The following is an 18800-nucleotide window of genomic DNA, read 5'->3' as shown; positions in this document are numbered from 1 at the left end:
AGAGTGTGAACTACACATTAATAGGCATCGCTATGGAGCAAGGAGCAAATTTCCCAATTTTAACTTTTTCATGTTTGGATAAAAAAATAGGGCATTGTTTGCATTCTCTTATCAAAAATATAAAAATACTTTTTTGGATATCTAACCAATAATTATTGATTTCATGTTTCGGAACATAAAAGCCAGTCACCTCAACCATATATAGACATGCGCAACAATATTGTCGGTAGCACTGTCCACCGAATTAAATTGGTAGGTGTATGGTTGCTACAGAGATAAAGCTAGCATCTAGCTAGCCAGCTATCGAGCTAGCTCATCTAAATGGTTCTCTGCTCGGTCGCTCGGTGTGCTGCTAAGCGTACTATTGAGGGAGGAAGAGCCCTTCTCGGGTTGTTTCCGTGTGTTGACAGATTGACTACGGAGGAGGAATGGTGTCGTTGACTTGAAATTAGTTTGCAAATTTACCATTATTCTTAAATATCGGGCCAGCACTATGAACCTTCTACCGTCCAATCCTCACGGGAATGGGCTTCTTTACGCCGGATTTAACCAGGATCACGGTGAGAAGTTGGTTCAGCTTTTTCATATTCTGTCTGCTATTTGTTAGTGGCCGTTGCTAGTTGCATAGCACGCTAACGTTTAAGGCCCACAGGCGCAGCCTGTCTGGTATTGTTATTAAACTTGGGGACATTTTAAGACTGCAGATATAGCTAGCTGTACATATTGCTAGCTAGATATGCAGTCCTTCTGATCAGCTGACTAGCTAGCTAGAAGTAGCATCGATACTTGGGATACACTCTCCTTATCAGGTCGTTGGGCACTTCTCCGAATATTTAGGGACAGGAAACCATTTTAGGGACTACCTAGCAAAGTAGCGGTCATAACTAGACGTGTGGGCGAACTAGACATTGATCAGCCTGCGTTGGTGGCAATAAATGATGCTCTTCATAATGCTAATGCTACGTTAGCTAGCTATTTTGTTCGCTAGCTACATAACATAGCTGCCCAGTGTAATTTATTGCATGTTTATAAGCAGGTTGTCATCGTCAAATTTACCAAAAATGTATGCACGTTAAAGTGATGGCTAGCTGCTCCCTCGTTTGAGGAGAACGCCTTTTTTTCCAAATGCGGTGTGGCCAGTGACCACTTGTAAAGCTTAGAGGGTTCGACCAGAGCTCTGGTTCGACTGTAGCTAGGTGCTAACGTAATGTGCTGTCCGTGAAAAGCAGAATATTCTAAACAACGTTACGGTTTTGGTGATAAGCATTGTCCAGGCTGTGTAAATGCAGTCCATATCTCATCCTCCAAACCATATAGGTAGTTACTTGTTAATTGACGAAGAAATAGACTTGGCCGTAAAGTGATTTAAAAGTTGTGACGTGACATTTGTCTTAATAATTAGTTTGCTAACATTATCGAAATTGGTTTTGTTTCTGTTAGCTGGATTATTTGACGTAATTATTACAGTCATCGTTTGCGGGGATGGTTCATAAATGCTATGACAGTCCTCCAATACATAGCTGAATATGGACAGTGAAGTTTTGCTGTATCATTGGTCAGCAGTGATCTGGCCCCTTTTGTTAACTTGCATGGGCTGATGAATTTAGTGCAGACAATGAAGACAGTTATTTCCGTTTAACTTACGAATTTTAGGCTACATTTAGAAAAGCAAGGCCATTGACATGTTTGATGTTGCCCAGGCGAGAGCTCGTATTTTGCAGTAAGCAGTGTTCTGGTGTATAAGAAAAGTGGATCCGCTTTTTGTCTGTGCCCACAGTTTGGCCAGTCGAGTAAGTTACAGGAGAGGGATTATGCGAAAATAAATAAATAAAACCAGTAATACAACTTTGAACTGTGTCAAAACGTAAAAAGGTTGCATAATTTATGAATGTATAATACTGTATGTTCAATATCACTGCGTAAAATCTGCATGTAAAAAATCCCATCAAATAGATGAGGTCTAAAATTGGAACTTTGTCTCTTTTAGAAGTGGAAGTGCATCCAAAACATTTGGGTTTCATGATTCATTTGTTCTTGAGCCCAGGGTTATTTGCGTTATTTTGTCACAACTTGCATTTGAGACACGTACTCAGCTGGTTCTCAATGGCTTCATTCAGTTTAAACTGAAAACTTTTCTTTTGTTGTCATTTTAAGTAGCCTATTGTGTTATTGTGTAAGTAACCCAGTATCGTGTTTTAATCTCAGTTTCTATACAGTTGTTTCATGGTTGGAAATAAAATATAATTTTTGTTTGTAATACTCCTCTGATCATTACAATCACACCACACGTGGTTGGAGTAAGGTAACTATAATTTTTAGCACAGTGAAATGATTTAACCCTGAGGGCCAGTTCTGCCCTACCCCAGGACTCTCTCTACATCAAAAATCTATTTTGCATCCCAAATCAACCTGTCACTCATCAATAGATGGCTGAATAACTTATTATTAGTGTGTCAGGCCAGAGAGTCTGTATTTTAGAGGGTATACACTACTTTTTTTTATCGGGGGAAAAAAGTGATTTTATTCATTTTTGGTGTTGTGGCCAGTAAGATGCAAGAGAAAACATTTGTTACCTAATATTACCCGGGGAGGGAGGGTGTGCCTCAAACATTTATCATGGGCTGTGATTCATGAAAATAAAGTGATTCAACTAAAAGAAAAAAAATTAGCTTGTTCTGAATAGATTTATCAGTGGGAGTGGCTTCATAACTTGTGTGTGTGTGTGTTTGTGTGTTTATGTGTGTGTGTGGTGGTGATAGTTTGTGCAAAAAGATGAAGGGAATACCCTCCGGTTGTTTCCTAATCTATTATTAATTAATCTGTAATTGGTTTGAAAATTGGGTCAGATTTTACCGGAGGATCTGATTTGACCCGCAAGACAATCTTTGAATAAAAATATGTAGCAGTAGTTATAAAATATGAAATTGGAAAATATTTCAGTGTTACTTTTGGGGTCATTTTAGTAAAATGATCAAGGTTCAGGGCTAAATGTATAAAATGTGGGGGGGCTTTGCTGCTGTTAGACTTAGGCTATATAAACAGGTCAGATCTGATTCAAAGGCAACTGAGGGGTTAAGGTTATGATGATGTTTTAAGAAGGCTGACCTCTGAACTCTGTTACCTGGAAAAGTGGGATGGGTATTTACCCTTGTGCTTACTTGGCCTACATCTGGCATCTGCCAAGAGGTTGCTTCAAGTAAAGAAGCAGGCATTTCTTATTTAATAACTTTCAATGGCTAGTTACACCTTCACAAATATACACCACTGCATCCTTAGTAATAGTGTGTCATGCAGTTGCTTGTTTTAAAGCAACAAAGTTTAAACTTTTGACATATCCTGTTGAAATGCTCTTCTTCTGAAGTTGCTGAAGATAATGCTTTGACAGAAAGTTAACATCACTTAGCCTAACTTTTTGGTAAACATTTAAAAAAAAAACTTTTTTTTAAAATAAAAAAATCTTAGGCTATATACTTTAATGTTTTATATATTTAAGATTTCCACCAAAAGTACCCAGAACTTTTAGTCCCAGGAACTACTTTTCAAGGAACTAAAAGGTTCCTCCAGCCCATGGTTGTCTGCGTTTCCACCGCGGTCTAAAGTCCCGTGAAGATTAGGCAAATTAGCCCACTGACGTATGAAAAAGCGACGCTGTCATCGGTCCATCTGTCCTATGATTTCTTCTGTAACCCCATACTACCACCGAAGTAGCCTACATTATTTTCTAATAACCGGGACAGCCCGGAGGGGTTTATTATTATATATTATTATATATTATTATATACAACGGGTTACCAACAATGACTATATATGGTTACTTTTGTATTTATTGATTTTTATCGATTTAATCACCTGGAATTGAAATATTCTTCTGCAGCCGTTTGGGCATATTTTACCGTTGTCAAACAAAACTGTTGTTGGTAGTTGAACTTGGACCGTTGTTATGCAACAAATAGGATATAACAGGCATAGTTAACCTGTTATTTTACCCTGACAAAAAGTGCGGAAGGTGATTTCCAGTTTGCTTTATGTACTCACCAATCGAATTATGCAGAACACCGCATATCCTCACATAACTGTATCAAACTTTGAGTCAATTACAACGTGCTAACAACAGAAATCCGAAGATAATATTCAGCAATGGAATTAATCCGTTTGAATGTTTTGGTACGTAGTATGCTGTCCCAGCACGAATGCTTAGCATTTTATAAAACGAATACTAAAGCAAGAAAAGAACAGAAGAGCACACGTTGTAATTCCAAGACGTTGGTAGGCTATAACCAAAACTAGGCTACTGCGCCGCATAACATACAAGTTTGATTTGAAGTTATTATGAAAATAAATCTGTTTGCGGCTGCAGATTTTTAAATATGGCGGTTGAAATAAAACAAATAACACTGCAATTAGTGGACCAATCAGAAATTTTCAGCGCTTGCGCCCCACCCCAAAGGTTCCGGTACTTTTGGAAAGTACTACCCCCCGAGCAGGAACTTTTTGGGGGGTAAAATAAAGCCCCTGGAACTAAATTTAGACCCTAGTTCCTGCAGTCGAAACGCACTGAGTTCCTCAAAAGGTTCCTAGTTCCGGGGTAAAGTTCCTGCGGTGGAAACGCGGCTTTACACAAAAAATATATACAATAAATAACAGAAGTAAAATAATTAAAATAATAATTTAAAAAAAGCTACTAGACTATAGAGTAGGACAACTCTTGTAAAGTGCTGGCCTGGGAACATTGCAGGGCTCTTGCCAGGAGTTTATGACCAAGTAGTGCTGAGGTATCCGTCATGATATCAAATAATACTACAACTAATGTTATCAGTTTTAGGTAGGCTGAAGGGAAACTTTACAAGGTGGTGTTGCAGATTCACAAGGTGGTGCAGCACCCCTGTTACAGTTTGAGGAGAACCCTGCATGGCCAATGTAATGCACAACTAGAGGTGCTAGACGTGGGACGGTTTGTCTGAGGACTTATTCAGACTGTGTGAGTTTACTGGAAGGAGGTGGTATGTGGAGGGTATGTGAAAGATATTTACGACACAATACACATAATTCCAAATTGTTCAGTAGTATTTTGAATCCATCACTATGTTGATTGACATTGACAGCAGTTGGTGATTTACTCTAGAGTTGCAAAAATTTTGTGTTAATCAGAACACATTGTCTATCAACAGAAAATTGTGTATGATATAGCAAAGTTTGAGATTACATTTGTATGGAATTTCTGAACTTTTTTCTGACTATTCCGATAAGTAGGTGGCATGTGATCTCTGTTAGACAGCCTGGCAGCCAGTGTTGCTGCAGTTGTAGTGAGTGACACAAGCTTTTAGTGACTGGCTTTAGAGCAGTGGTCGCGTTAAGTGCATTGCTTTAAGCAGAAAATGTAGGGTAAAAAATATGTTGTGCTATTTAAAGCAGATATTCCAAGATGTTTTTTTTTTTTTTTTTTTTAAAGATTACAATGAGTGATGACCCAGGCGATGACCCAGACTTGGACCACAACAAAATAATTACTCCTGTTTCTTTGAGCCAATCATCTTTCAGTGTCTGACACATTTGTGTTGTTTATTGATCATGATATTTATACGGCCGTTGCTAGCATTGAGAGATTCAGTCACTAAGGGCTTAATGTGAATGAAAAGTTGAAAAAGAGAATAGCTTGCTAAACATGAGTATATTAAAACAGAAATCTAGGTGGTTTTTAAATATTAGCCTATTAGCCTGTGTTGCAAAAATGTATTTTGATCAGAACGCCAAAACATTGTTTGTAACGTATTTCACCCCCTATTCCCGTTTCATCCTGCTTCTGTTACACGTGTCATTAAAAAATGATGAACGACATAGGCCTACATTTATTGTGTTATTGTGAGTTGCCATATTATGGCAACAATTTAAAGATGCATTTTTTTTATCAGAAAGCAAATGAATTCTAAAATGTCCTGCATCCAAAGACGCAGCATTTCATGGGCTAGCGTGACCACTGCAGGCTCATGTTTACTGCAGGTCTTTTCATTGGTGCTCACCTTGTGGTACCTACATTCCAGATACGTGCAGTAATGCCATAGCAACCACATAGCAGCCCATAGTGCATGCTCTATTTCATGTTTGGCAAAGCAATTTTGATCTTCAACATTACATGAAATGCAAATAGGCTACTTTCAAACCCAATAGGTAAAACTAAATTTAAAAAAAAGGAAATTGGAAATAATGTGCTTATATTGCTCCCTGTCTGTAAGTAGTGTTTCAGATTGTGAAGTCTCTGAGATTGACAATGGACATTTTCACTTTTTGTCTTTTGTGAGAACAGCAGTCATCACATCCAAGGAAACATAAATCCAAGAGCCTGTATTATGTAATCTTAGCTACAGTTTAGGCATGGTCATATTGGATATGGACTGCTAGTTGGTTTGCCAGTGATTCACACATGGACACAAACCCTTATTAACAGCATAAGTAGTGACCCACTCATAAGCTAACTGCCTTTTCCCCCACTGGTCCCTCTCCACTTTTATTCTTCATTGCTATGATGAAACATACTTTTACAGTGTGTATGTATGCACGCGAGTGTAGTGTTGTGCCCTCAGTAGTGTAGAACATTTTCAGTGGACTGAGCATGCTGATACCTTGTTTCCATGGCGCTGCTGGATCACATGCGCCTGGCACATGCTTGTACATTTTGTGAGTCATGCAGCTGTGGGCAGGAGGCTGCCAACTGCATCCTTCCTGTGCTGTACGGATGTGTGCTGGCAAAGAATTAAGTTCAGCTAGTTGACCTGTGGCAATGGGTCTGCAGCGGTAGGGCAGCTTCTCAGTCAGAATCATGTACAGGAGTGTGAGGGAGTCCAGCGTAATGTGTTTGAGCAGCCATGCAAACTGTAAACGCTTGCAAAGTAGACTACCGTTTGTTTTTTTTGTTTTTTTTACAATGTAATTGTTTAGGCTAATGCAGACTGCAACATTGGTAAACATCTAGCTTGATATGTCTTGAGAACTGAAACTCAAGGTCTCTGAAGTCACACTGAAACTGCTGTGCACGGTGTCTGCTGTCAGACTGTGTGGGTTTCCGAAAAGAACACATTTGGAAAGTTTCCCCTAGTGTGCATGGTGGTATTTTCCTGTTATGATTTCTTTTCCCAATAACGCTGAAATTCCTGTGTAGTAAAGTGTATTTTTCTCTATTGACCACACGGGGCCTGATATAGGCTACTACTCTTGTTTTCTGTTGTTTAGCCTAATTGACTCTTAAAGTAATTTTTTGGAGAAAAATCTGAATTTGGCAATGGCACACACACAAACACACACATAGCCTACATGGTACCTGTGCTGGAACAAGTACTGTTTTGACTCGAATGTTAGTTCATAATCTTAAATTGACACAGTATGTTCGAATTATTTATGTGCAACATTTTGTGGATCCCGGACGCAAGGGTCCAGGGGACATTTAAGGGATAGTTGACTTTCTTGGGAATTATGATATTTTATATAGGTTTTAGTGTATATTTTTGATTGGCTCAGATATTTTTTGTCAACTTTACAGTAGTGGGTATCGGGACATCGGGGCCAAAGCAAGAAAAATGTACTGTCGGTGTACAAGCTACTTTAGAATGAAGTGTATTTTATAGTCTGGGGCCATGCTAGCCTTTGTAAAGCTGACAGGTCACCAGAAACTGCTCTGAATATTGAAATATCCTTCATTAGGCACAAAACCTTTCTCTGGAGATCAAAAACATGCACTGAAACTAAACATCAAAAAACCCCAAACCGCCATTTTCCTGGTAAGATTTGAAATCAGCCTGACAGGAATATGGTGTTTTTTTATACTGGTAAGTCAAAGTAGCCTACATATTCGTGAGCAATGGCTATTGCAACGATATAATTTCCATCAAATTGTTGTGGAATATATATGCCTCGCAGCATAGGCCTACTATATTGAGCTACATAACTGATTAAATCCCTTAATGCCTTGATTTGGATATGCCCTTCAGTCTTACCCATTGTCTCACAGAGACCCTAAGAGTATGTCAGCCTCTTGTGACAGTTACTGTACTGTTATATTCTGAAAACGAGTCTTTGCTTGACACAAATGTATGGTCCTTTCTGTCCATTTTGTTAAATAAACAAGCTGTGGACAAGCTAGATACAGTTATATAAAATGCACTCTTTCATTTGCACCAAATAGGTTTTCATGTGCTTATTATTTGATGTGAATTAAAATAAATTTAGTCCACCTGATTACTTTTGGCAACAACTTTCGTGCATTTGTTCAAAACTTATTGGAGTTATTGGTTCTTTTCCACAGATCTTTCAACAGAAAAGGCAGACGTGTACTGCTCATTGGAAGGCAAACTTTCAGTGGGTTGAGCTTCAACATGTTTCAGAAATTGTTGGCATTTAAATCAGCCTGATAGTTGTTAGATCAGCTCATTCTTGTTCTTCTAGTTTTCAGAGAAGAGGCATCACATAGCATAAGAACCTTAATGGACTGTGACACTATTTACTCACACGCTTACTAAGTAAATTTGATGACCTTTTATTCGTATGCAGTTTGTTTTGACTGTTACTCTGGGAGCATCCAAGCCTTATGGTTTATAGAATGTGTCAGGTGTGCATCTTGTTACCCTAGATATTTGATTTTAACTCAGCAAATTATTATTCACAGAATGCCTTAACATGGTAAAATATAGGGCAACAAATGGTGATGCTTTATACGTAATATTAGCGTACTACTTAGCTGTTACCCTCAGTGGAATTTCACATACAGAGGTAGTCTAGATGTAAAAAAGGAGGATTTTCGCATATTCAGTTCGCTTTTTTGTTTGCGTGTGCAGATACATTAATCATAAACAGCAACAAAAAAGCCTTTGGGAAAGAATGTGGGTGGAATAATTGAAAGTGGTCACAGTATGAGTGTGTAATCTGAAGTGTTTAACCATACCCTTATTTTCATCCCAGGCTGCTTCGCATGTGGAATGGAGAATGGATTCCGAGTGTACAACACAGATCCTCTTAAAGAAAAGGAAAAGCAAGGTACAGATGACTGTGAGAACGCAGTGGTTGAATTTTATTCGTATTTGTGGTATATTAGTAACCACACATTGCATGTTCCTGTGTGTAAGTGAAATTGACAAAGGAATTACATTTCTTGAGGTTAAATTATTGAATCAATTTTATTATTGACAGTCCTAGCACCACAATCTACCGCAAACATTGGGAGCCGTGGTTGCAGCTGCTTCCCGTGTTGCATTGTAGTTATTTTCAATTGTGATTTGTGTCACATTTGTATGGTGTCCAAAGTCTTTTAAATATTCAATACCTGGTCATGCAACTTTTGTCTTATCAGTGAAATCTGCCTTTTTGCCCTTTCAAGTGCTTTATTCATCTGTCCTCATGCAAGAGTTTTGTCTTGCGTCATCATTTCATGACATAAAGAAGAGACGTAAGAAGAGGCTTGACTAAAAAAATTTTAAAAATAAATTTTTTCAGATTTGAAAAGCAATTCCAGTTTGAGCATTAAGGCCAGCTGTCTAAACACAGCTGTAGAGTGGTCTGGTAAACCCTTTTTAATATAAATTAAGCAAACTTGTTTATTTCTGATTATATTACCTTGCATTCCAATATTCAACATCTAATCATTCAGAATCAACAGACTTGGAATCTTTTTTAAAATTAATAAACATGTGAATCTTTTTTTAAATTAATAAACATGTGAATATGTGACCGCGTGAGATTGTAAAAAACCAATCCCCAAACCCCCTCTCCACCTACCTACCCTTCAATCCCACATGATAAACCTCCACCCCCCACTTATTGATTGAGTCGACTTGGATTCTTTTTCTTGCATGACAAATCAGTCATGTGTAGAGATGGATCACAGCCTTTACTAGAACTGTTATATTAACATGGGAGGGACGCACTGCCATTGAGAGTCATTACCAGTTTCCAATGGATGTAATAGGCTATGTCTTGTGTGCATTTAATGGAGGCTTTTAAAGAACACTGTTGGTACAACAAGACTCCTCTGCAGATCTTCTATCTGACATCTAGTTTCCTTGGATGAGCAAAGACAACAAGGAGAAGTTAATTATTCTCAGGGAAGAACGCCTGCACGTGACCCACTGCACATGACCAGTACTTAGGTCGTCTATTTTAACTCACAATACAGTCATGCTGTTGAGTTAATGAGTGGAGGTCACTCAGACATACGATGCCTGTAGCCTTTTCCTGGTGTCCTCTACTGTAAATGTGTGAGTTGACTGTAATCCTCCCAATTCGTTGTAAACAATCTGTGCTGGGTTTTACATTTTAAGTTCAGATGTGTGCTGATGATGTAGGAAATGATGGAAAGCATTAGTGTGCTGGAGAGGAGTGGTGTAAACCATAAATATAACTGAGTTTATGTGCAATTAATGTCCAAATTTAAGGCTTGCTGGACTGTGGTCTCTAGTGGTTTGCTGGATTGTCGTATCGTGTTGTTTGCTTGCTGAAGTGGCAGCCGTCTCTTCTTCTGTGTTCTCTTGCTCAAGCAACTGCTGAAGCACCCGTCCTCTGTCTGTATGCCCCTTCAGAGTTCTTGGAGGGCGGGGTAGGCCATGTGGAGATGCTGTTCCGGTGTAACTACCTAGCACTTGTTGGAGGTGGAAAGAAGCCCAAGTACCCACCTAATAAAGGTACATTAATAATCATCTCACTTCCACTTACAGCTGAAGCCCAAACTGTGAGAAGGAAGCTTTCTGTCTTTGGACGTAATTTCATTACGAAAGTACATATACTTTGATATGTATGAAATTATTTTGTATTTGATGTGCTGTTGGTTTAATCTTTGGCAATATGATAAAGCACACTCTCTCGCTCTTATTGACGCAATTATTATTACTGTTCTCAGTGATGATTTGGGATGACCTGAAGAAGAAGACCGTGATAGAGATTGAGTTCTCTACAGAGGTTAAAGCGGTTAAACTTCGGCGAGACAGGTAATTTAGCGTAATGTTCCTGTCCTCTTCTGACTGCTTATAAATCAGGGGGGTGGCAGAGACAGAGTGGATGAGGAAATGACACAGAGTGAGTGTGTTTTTGGCTCCTGCCCTGGTTCCTTCACTGGGAGACCTGTGTTGATGTGATACCAATGTGGCTGATGTAAGTCTGACATTGGGAATCTTTCTCCAAAATTTGGAAGTCTTGCTCCAGTTTCTTGGGAAGTTTCATCACCTGGGGCTCTGGGGCAGTCTGGGTTGTTCCAACCAGAGGTACTCATAGCAGATGTAGCTTTAGATTGAGCTTGAGATTAATTTTAATTTCCCTCTGAAATTGTAATTTGAGGTCCAGCCATTGTACAGTAATTCTTTGTGAAATTCATACTTGATTAGAAGTGGGTTATACTGTGCCATTTTAATTAGCTATATCTTTCTTAGCCATCTCTGCATTAAACCACATTTGAATGGAGGTCTTTACTTGCTTGTCTGCCCTCCAGATGTTTGCACTGCAGATTTGATGCATTGCTTTCATCTCTGTGCTCAGTGGTTCTATGTGTATGAAAGCTCAGTGAATGTGTCTCTGTTGGTTCCAGAATTGTGGTGGTTCTAGACTCCATGATCAAAGTCTTCACATTCACTCACAACCCACATCAGCTGCATGTGTTTGAGACCTGTTACAACCCTAAAGGTACGTCCATTAGAGTCACACCTTCTCCCAGCGAGCTTCCGCCTGGACCACGGCAGGCCTAAAAGTGCATGTTCTTCTCCCCTGTGTCAGTCATTGTATCGAACATGTATGCAATGGACAGGGAAAGCATGTGTACAAAGGCATTATATCCAAGGTGGCCTTTATTTAAGCTTGAATGAAAAATGAAAATGAATTATTTTTTAATGAGTACTCTGATAGCATATGTACATGAGGGTTCATGTCCAGACCCCGTTTCCTGTTCAATGCAAGGTTGCAAATGACTAGGCATTAATGACGGTGTTTCTCGCTCATACTGTATAGATATTGTATCCTGACCTGACTCATTCTTTCAGACATTTATACAGCTCAGAGGGAATTCTCAGTGTCTGTGTGTAATAATGATCTCTCAGTGATCTCATTATTACACCATTCTTTTGCAGCTGCAAAAGCAATATGGCTTTGAATTAGGGCAATCCTCAGTAATGACTATGAAGACCTTTGTACTTACCCAATTCTTTTTCCATAAGCTATGGGACCATTGAAATGTACCAGCTATACCAAGTCTGTAGGTGCAGTGCTCATAATACAACACTTCACAAACATGTAAAAAAATGTCCAACTATTGAAGCAGAAGGCCCAAACATTTAAGGTCTGATGTCCAGCACTTAATCAGTGGGTTCGATTTCATGCAATTCATTGACTGTCCTTCCTCTCTGCCCTGGAAGGTCTTTGTGTCCTGTGTCCAAACAGCAACAATTCCCTGTTGGCCTTCCCTGGGACCCACTCTGGGCACGTGCAGATAGTGGACCTGGCCAACACGGAGAAGCCCCCAGTGGACATCCCCGCCCACGAGGGAGCTCTGTGCTGCATCGCCCTCAACCTGCAGGGCACACGGATAGCCACTGCCTCTGAAAAGGTGCGGCCTGCCAGTGCAGTCACTGATTATGTGCTGCCACAGGTAGCAGTTTGAAAACCATGGGGCTTCTCGATCGTAACAAGGTGTACAGCCATTACGTGGTGTGAGGAACACATTTAGCCGGCGGCGATACTGAGGGTACAGGCACTGGACCTGAGCCTACTAATTGCATATGACTGTTTTATGTGTCATTCACTGTGTGCTGGTCATGGTTCGTGTTGCAGGGGACTCTCATTAGAATATTCGACACCTCGGCCGGCCACTTGATCCAGGAGCTGAGAAGGGGCTCTCAAACGGCCAACATTTACTGGTGAGCGACATGCTCCAGCTCAGGCGCTAGCATGCTTAGCTCCCGGATGTCTATCACTGGCTGTTGTCTCATGACGTTTGTTTCCCTCCAGTATTAACTTCAACCAGGACGCATCCCTCATCTGCGTGTCCAGCGATCACGGCACTGTGCACATATTTGCAGCCGAGGATCCCAAAAGGAACAAACAGTCCAGGTCTGCGGCAGATTTATTTGTCCTCAGCTCTGTGCTTTATACAAATTATGCCACAGCGATGCGGTGTTGGCTGCAGTCCATGCTAGCGCTGCCCTGTCTATGTGTCGTTAAAGCCATCATTATTAGAGCCTGCACTGACTTGTTTCGCCTTTTGCTTTTTGGTTTGCAGCTTGGCTTCAGCAAGCTTCCTTCCCAAATACTTCAGCTCTAAGTGGAGCTTCTCCAAGTTCCAGGTCCCGTCTGGGTCCCCCTGCGTCTGTGCCTTTGGAACGGAGCCCAACGCGGTCATAGGTACGGCTGGGCTGCTAGCTCCTGTCACAGTTCCAGCGGGAAGCAGCATTACGCGCTCTCAAGTTCCTGGAGGAGCTGCAGACAGGACTGAAAACAACTGAAAGGGGAAATGAAATCTCGTGGGCGTTGCTCTAAGGAAGTGTCAGCATTTTAGTGCTCTAGAGTGCACTCACTGTAGACGTTGGGCCACTGCCCAGCGGTGAGCTGGTGCAGAGCTGTTCTGCAGGGTGGGGCGCAGTTGGACTGGGCAAAGGGCAGTCCACAGGCAGAGAAACGGTTGCCTTGGTACCAGAGTATATCTGGCAGCTTTCTGTCTGGAACAGGCCTGACATTAGTGGGCTCGTTTTTAATAACTATCTGCGTTTGCAATGTATACCGAGGCTAAAACTAGGGGTGCTTGTATAGTTCAGTTGATACATTTAACACTGCAGTGTATAACCTGAGAATATATTCAATTAGATGACTTCAAAATCAGGCTTTCGATACTTTTTCCCTAAATGTTGATTTGTGGAAGTGTTTCCAATACTCTACTTCTGCACCATTTTCCAGTTACAGGCTCAGTGTAAAATAAGAGTTGAAGGTCTGTAAATTCTAAACGTACATTTTAAAGTGCAGTGTAAGAGAACTTGAGTTCTATTCTACTAGAAGGAACCGCCTCTTATGTTTGTTTTCATTCTTGCTGCACTGCCCTCGTGTGGAAATATTCAGAAGTTTTATGACCTTGTTTGTTAAAGTTCACACTAGGATAAAAGTTAAATACTCCCATTTCTCTTTTTAAGCGAAATGCTTTCTGTGCCAAGTATTCACTGGTTTCTAGCTGTTGCAAGAATGATATATATATATTATTGTTTTTTTCCCCTTCCCCAGCTATATGTGCTGATGGCAGCTACTACAAGTTCCTTTTCAACCAAAAAGGGGAGTGTTCAAGGGACGTCTACGCACAGTTTCTGGAAATGACAGACGAGAAGATCTAAGCGGCAGCAGTAAGGACTCGTGTGGAGAGTGTTTTTCGGGAGCGGCCTTTTCAAACCTGCCTGCTGCGGACAGACCGAAACGGCACACCATGGCCAGTGACCGTCCCGAGGGGGAGGGGAGGGGGCTGTCACTGAGACCTGGAGACAAAATGGGACAAGGAGGAGGGTGAAGACCAAGTGGACTCGCGACCGTGTGCCAGATTGAGTTTTATTTCCTTTTTTCCTGGGTTAACTATAAAAAGACCTGTCTGAACAGTCAGTGAAGGATGATCACACAGATGGTCCACAGCACAGTGGAACAAACTGATCCAGAACTCCTCATGCAACTATGAGAGAAGAGGGAAATTTATTTTTGAAAAGACAGTAGTTGCTTTATTTTTAAATGGCATTTCAAAGAGGGCTGGACTGCCTGTCCATTTTTGAAGCCCCTTATGAGAGTTGAACACACTAAAAGAATGTCTTCTGTGGAATTCACTTTGATTTTTTTTAAAGAATAGTTGATTCTGTTATTGTTAGTAAATGCTCTTGTCAACTAACACCACATGACCCAGCATACAAGGTGGGTTATACATACATGTGTAAAATACCTAGTAGCACTAGATTTTTGTTTTTAGTGTAAACCCATTATGCCAGACTGAACCTATATAACTATAGATTATATGTATAGAAAAGTAAAAAAAAACATCAGAATTGGTTTTTGCATTTCATGTTACTCACCTGTATGTAAAATTCTATAATCTGTCAGATTTTACACTAAAATGCCAGTGTTTTTCTCAGTGCTGCAGACTGCATAGAAGACTGGAAGTGCTCAGTTTTCTGGTTTCGAAGTGTTTGCAGTAGCACAAATTAGTCAATTTCTGAGCAGTTGGCATTTGAAAAGGACAAAGTTACATAAAATACACAGCTGTATCATAAAAACATACATTTTTGTTGAAATTCATGATTTTTGAGAATAAAGAGGTATTGTGTATCAGTATGGATGTGTTATAGCTAGTCTCAAAATGGTTGTTGAATTGTAAAACTGAGAGAATCCAGTCGGCTTCCGTTTGATGCCATAAGCTCTGATTTTCCAAATTTGTTCTCTCTGTTATTTGAGAATTAAGAAAGTTCACCAACAAGGTGACTAGAACAAACATCACCGGTGTTTCTCATCATAAGTGTTCCATCTCTCCAACAAATCTGCACTGAATATAGCTTGGTCATGCATAGCCTCCAGGTGCAACCTTATTGTTTTTGAATACACTAACTGAACTTAATTTTTCCTTGTTTTATACTGACACATCTTATGCCTAATTATCAGACCTTCCTTCTGTGAAGCAGATGAGTTCAGCCCGGAACTGGCTTTCTGATTACTTGCTAATTATATTTGGCTTATTTATGATTCTGGGACACAGTGGTGCACTAGTGACTATCTCACAAATCTCCCACATTATACCGCTTGTAATTTGCAAAGCGGATGAGAAACCATGAAGCTAATGTAAAGTCTTAAAATCAACCTGCACTGTCAGCTAATTAGACCTTGTGCTTAGTGTGTATACTACCTGTAAGTGTATTAACCCTCCATGTATCTGCCAGTTAACCCTTTCTGTGTATATTTTATTAATTTCCTCAGATGAAACACAATGATGAATGCTGATCTTTGCCTCATTTTTACAGCCACAGTCTTGAATGTAAATGTGTTGATCAGATTCTGTTCTGCACAATGTGTGAGTTGTGATGAAACATCCATATATCAGCCATGCACTCAGCATGGGGTGGGGGGACACGAGCACAGGAACAGCATTGGGGCACTGCATACATTCTGCATTTTGAGACTTAAATTGAAATATATTGTTTACTAATAATTGAAATGTCTATGCCTAATATGTCAGCCATGTCTATAAAGCCTTTTCTGTCTGTATTGTGAGGATATGCTTCATAAATACTGAGATGAGGGCATTTGCACACCTGGCAAATTCACCCACTGGTGCTTTGCACAGAATAGCTCAAAAATCAAAGAAACCTCCACACACAATTGTCATCCTGCAAATTTTGCTTACCACCACATTGGAAATTGCATTTTTCTGGCCTACTGAAACTTGATTTTTTCCAGTGTGCCATTAAGTGAATCTTAGTGTGCAGAAGTTTATTTTTATTTCTATACTTCATGCCTTCTCATTTAGCATCTCTTTGAATAACCTAATCTAAACTTTTCAAAACCCTTAGCCATTTTACTTGCCTCTGCACAGTTCGTGTTTTTTTTCAGTATGGTTTGTTCATAATTTTAAATACTTTCACATTTTCAGTACAATGGCACAGTGGTTGGGCCCTGTTTTCAGAACTTGGTAGTCAGCTATAATATTGACAAACTATGCAATTATGAGTATTATAAAAAAATAAAATAAAAACAGAATCAAGTCACAATGAGGCACGGTTGTCTGATTTACCTCAGATGGACAATCATTTTTTAAAGTCTGTTGTCATAAGCAGATGTGAATCAGGTGAAGGTTTGAGACCGTTTTTGACATTCAAAAGGAGTTTTCAGGTCCATTTGATGGTCCACAGACAAGTGTGTCTTATTGCACTTGATAGACAAGTGACTTGTAAATATCAAAATTCTTCTCTTCCAACCAGGCAGATTTGCCTTGATATTTGAAAATTCCGACTAGTAGAACAAATGTTACACTTCATGCTCCAGCATCATTCATTACAATCCATTGCTCTTGGTTACACAATCTGTTTTTAGTTTCGGCGGGTGGCCATATTGAGTACAATAAGTGATTCATTCTTTTCCAGTATGCTAAACCATTTAGGCTTTTTACACATTTGTTTTTCAAAGCAGTGCAGTATACATCCATGTTGATTGCCAGAAAAATGTAGATTTGGTGTGATCCTTTTGCTTTAAAGGTCTCCAACTTTTGATTTGAGCACCTGCAGAAATTATTTTAAAATTTTGATTACAGGTAGCCCATATTAATCCAGTTGATATTGTAGTGCACATCAGAGGACAGTATAAAAGCCTTGCTGGACAGTGTCCCAATTTTCACCTTTGAAATCCAGCAATTATCTTTCTAAATTCTGTATACATGTAGGACAGTGGAGCTGAAGCACGATCTTGTGCAACATCCTCAGGTGTAACCGCTAAACCTCTCGAAGCCATTTGCGCAGCCATTCCAGTAACCGTGTGGATGGTGTTTTCGAATTCCCATGATCTAATATGACTCATTTTCAGTTCCCTGAAATGGCTGCATGTTGTTTCAGTGTGTAAACAAGCTGCGTGCTGTCTAGGCCAAAGGCTTCCACGTGGTCTGTGCTCTAACACGAACCTGTAAAAGAGGTTTTAATCTCAATGTGACTTCCTAGTCAAATAAAGGTTCATGCGTACAGCGCTGGAGCTGATAAACCGCCTCTGATGAGAGCACGAGTACGTGCGTTCGTTTGCTGCGGAAGGTGCACGTCTGCAAAAGTCTGTGCACACGGACACACCGACCATGTTGAAGGCTGAAGAGGCCGTGTGGACGGTGCTTTCAGCCGCAATCGCGTCACTGCGGATGCACAAGCCGGCTCACGCCAGGTACTGCAAAGGAGAAAGTCCAGCTGTCTTCAGTAAAAACTGCAGGGGATCTCATCTCGACACTGGAAATACTGGAGCATGGAACAGTGCCAAGAGAGCGATGCAGCAGTTCCTCTACAGTGGGGGCGCACAAAAAGGGTTGATCCGTTTCAGGATTTTGTGCCTGCTCTTAACCACTGCCATTTAATTGGCGCACTCGCATCTTAATCTGACATTAAATAAGCACCAGTTGCAGCCTACAGACTGCAAGCGTATCGATAAGATTTTACTGTACGGTACCGGAGTGAACCAGAACAGTTTATAGAGCTTTCAGAAAACAAAAGCCAGCATGGACTGGAGCTGCACCCTTGCTCCAGTTACAGAGATGTGCATGCTAGCCGAGGGCTACCTTAGGAGAGCTGTGTGTTCACCGTAAAGAGTGCTCCTTCCACACATGCAGCACTCGACATGCCAGTAATTTAGCATCTGTTCTGAAGAAATCTTAAGCGTTTATCATCAATGGACACATTCAGACCATCCATGTACCAGCAGTGTCACTTCCATTTTGGTCGTTGAGCGGAAATACCAGGCTACCACTGCGGGACATCAGTTTAACGCACGCAAGTACACAACAAACCTGATTCTATAATGCAGTGTGCCCCTGAATGCTGGACTCTAGCTATGGTCTGTGAAACAGTTAGCTAGAAATTATGCTGCAACTGTGCAACTAAGTACTCTTATAACCTACAGATGGTTAAAGTAGTTGTAGCCTTTTTCATATGCTTTATCAATGTATCCAAAGGGCATCAAACAGGAAGTATTTCTCAGTCTTGCCACAGCAATTTCAGACACACACACACACACGGATAGTCTCCAATGCATTATGCATTAAACTTCACATTACCTTTTGTTCATATAGTCAAGTAATCCAG

At 40.3% G+C, this 18800-nt stretch overlaps 1 protein-coding gene across 2 annotated transcripts; it reads left to right on the top strand.

Annotated features, from left to right (window-relative positions):
- Positions 1-302: 302 nt before the first annotated feature.
- On the top strand, positions 303-16180 carry wdr45b (WD repeat domain 45B). Of its 2 annotated transcripts, XM_064323073.1 has the most exons (11): positions 303-560; positions 8294-8346; positions 8947-9021; positions 10560-10661; positions 10877-10964; positions 11558-11652; positions 12378-12568; positions 12793-12878; positions 12970-13071; positions 13241-13362; positions 14230-16180. In XM_064323073.1, the coding sequence occupies exons 3-11, from the start codon at positions 8964-8966 to the stop codon at positions 14334-14336; spliced, it is 951 nt and encodes a 316-aa protein (XP_064179143.1). In that variant the 5' UTR covers positions 303-560; positions 8294-8346; positions 8947-8963; the 3' UTR covers positions 14337-16180. The 2 variants fall into 2 exon arrangements, with proteins under 2 accessions (XP_064179143.1, XP_064179142.1); XM_064323072.1 differs by lacking the exon at positions 8294-8346 and having other exon boundaries at positions 304-560.
- Positions 16181-18800: the final 2620 nt, after the last annotated feature.

Source organism: Anguilla rostrata, chromosome 2, assembly GCF_018555375.3.
Source record: "Anguilla rostrata isolate EN2019 chromosome 2, ASM1855537v3, whole genome shotgun sequence".
Taxonomy (NCBI): domain Eukaryota; kingdom Metazoa; phylum Chordata; class Actinopteri; order Anguilliformes; family Anguillidae; genus Anguilla; species Anguilla rostrata.
The sequence above is the reverse complement of the archived record's forward strand: the minus strand, read 5'-3'. Positions and strand labels throughout refer to the sequence as shown.

Bases quoted from the DNA above. Each gene is read 5' to 3' on its own strand.
- wdr45b (XM_064323072.1), top strand. From the start codon at position 494: ATGAACCTTCTACCGTCCAATCCTCACGGGAATGGGCTTCTTTACGCC. The intron at 561-8,946 runs GTGAGAAGTTGG...TTTTCATCCCAG, and splicing joins CGGATTTAACCAGGATCACG to GCTGCTTCGCATGTGGAATG. The intron at 12,569-12,792 runs GTGCGGCCTGCC...TTCGTGTTGCAG, and splicing joins TAGCCACTGCCTCTGAAAAG to GGGACTCTCATTAGAATATT.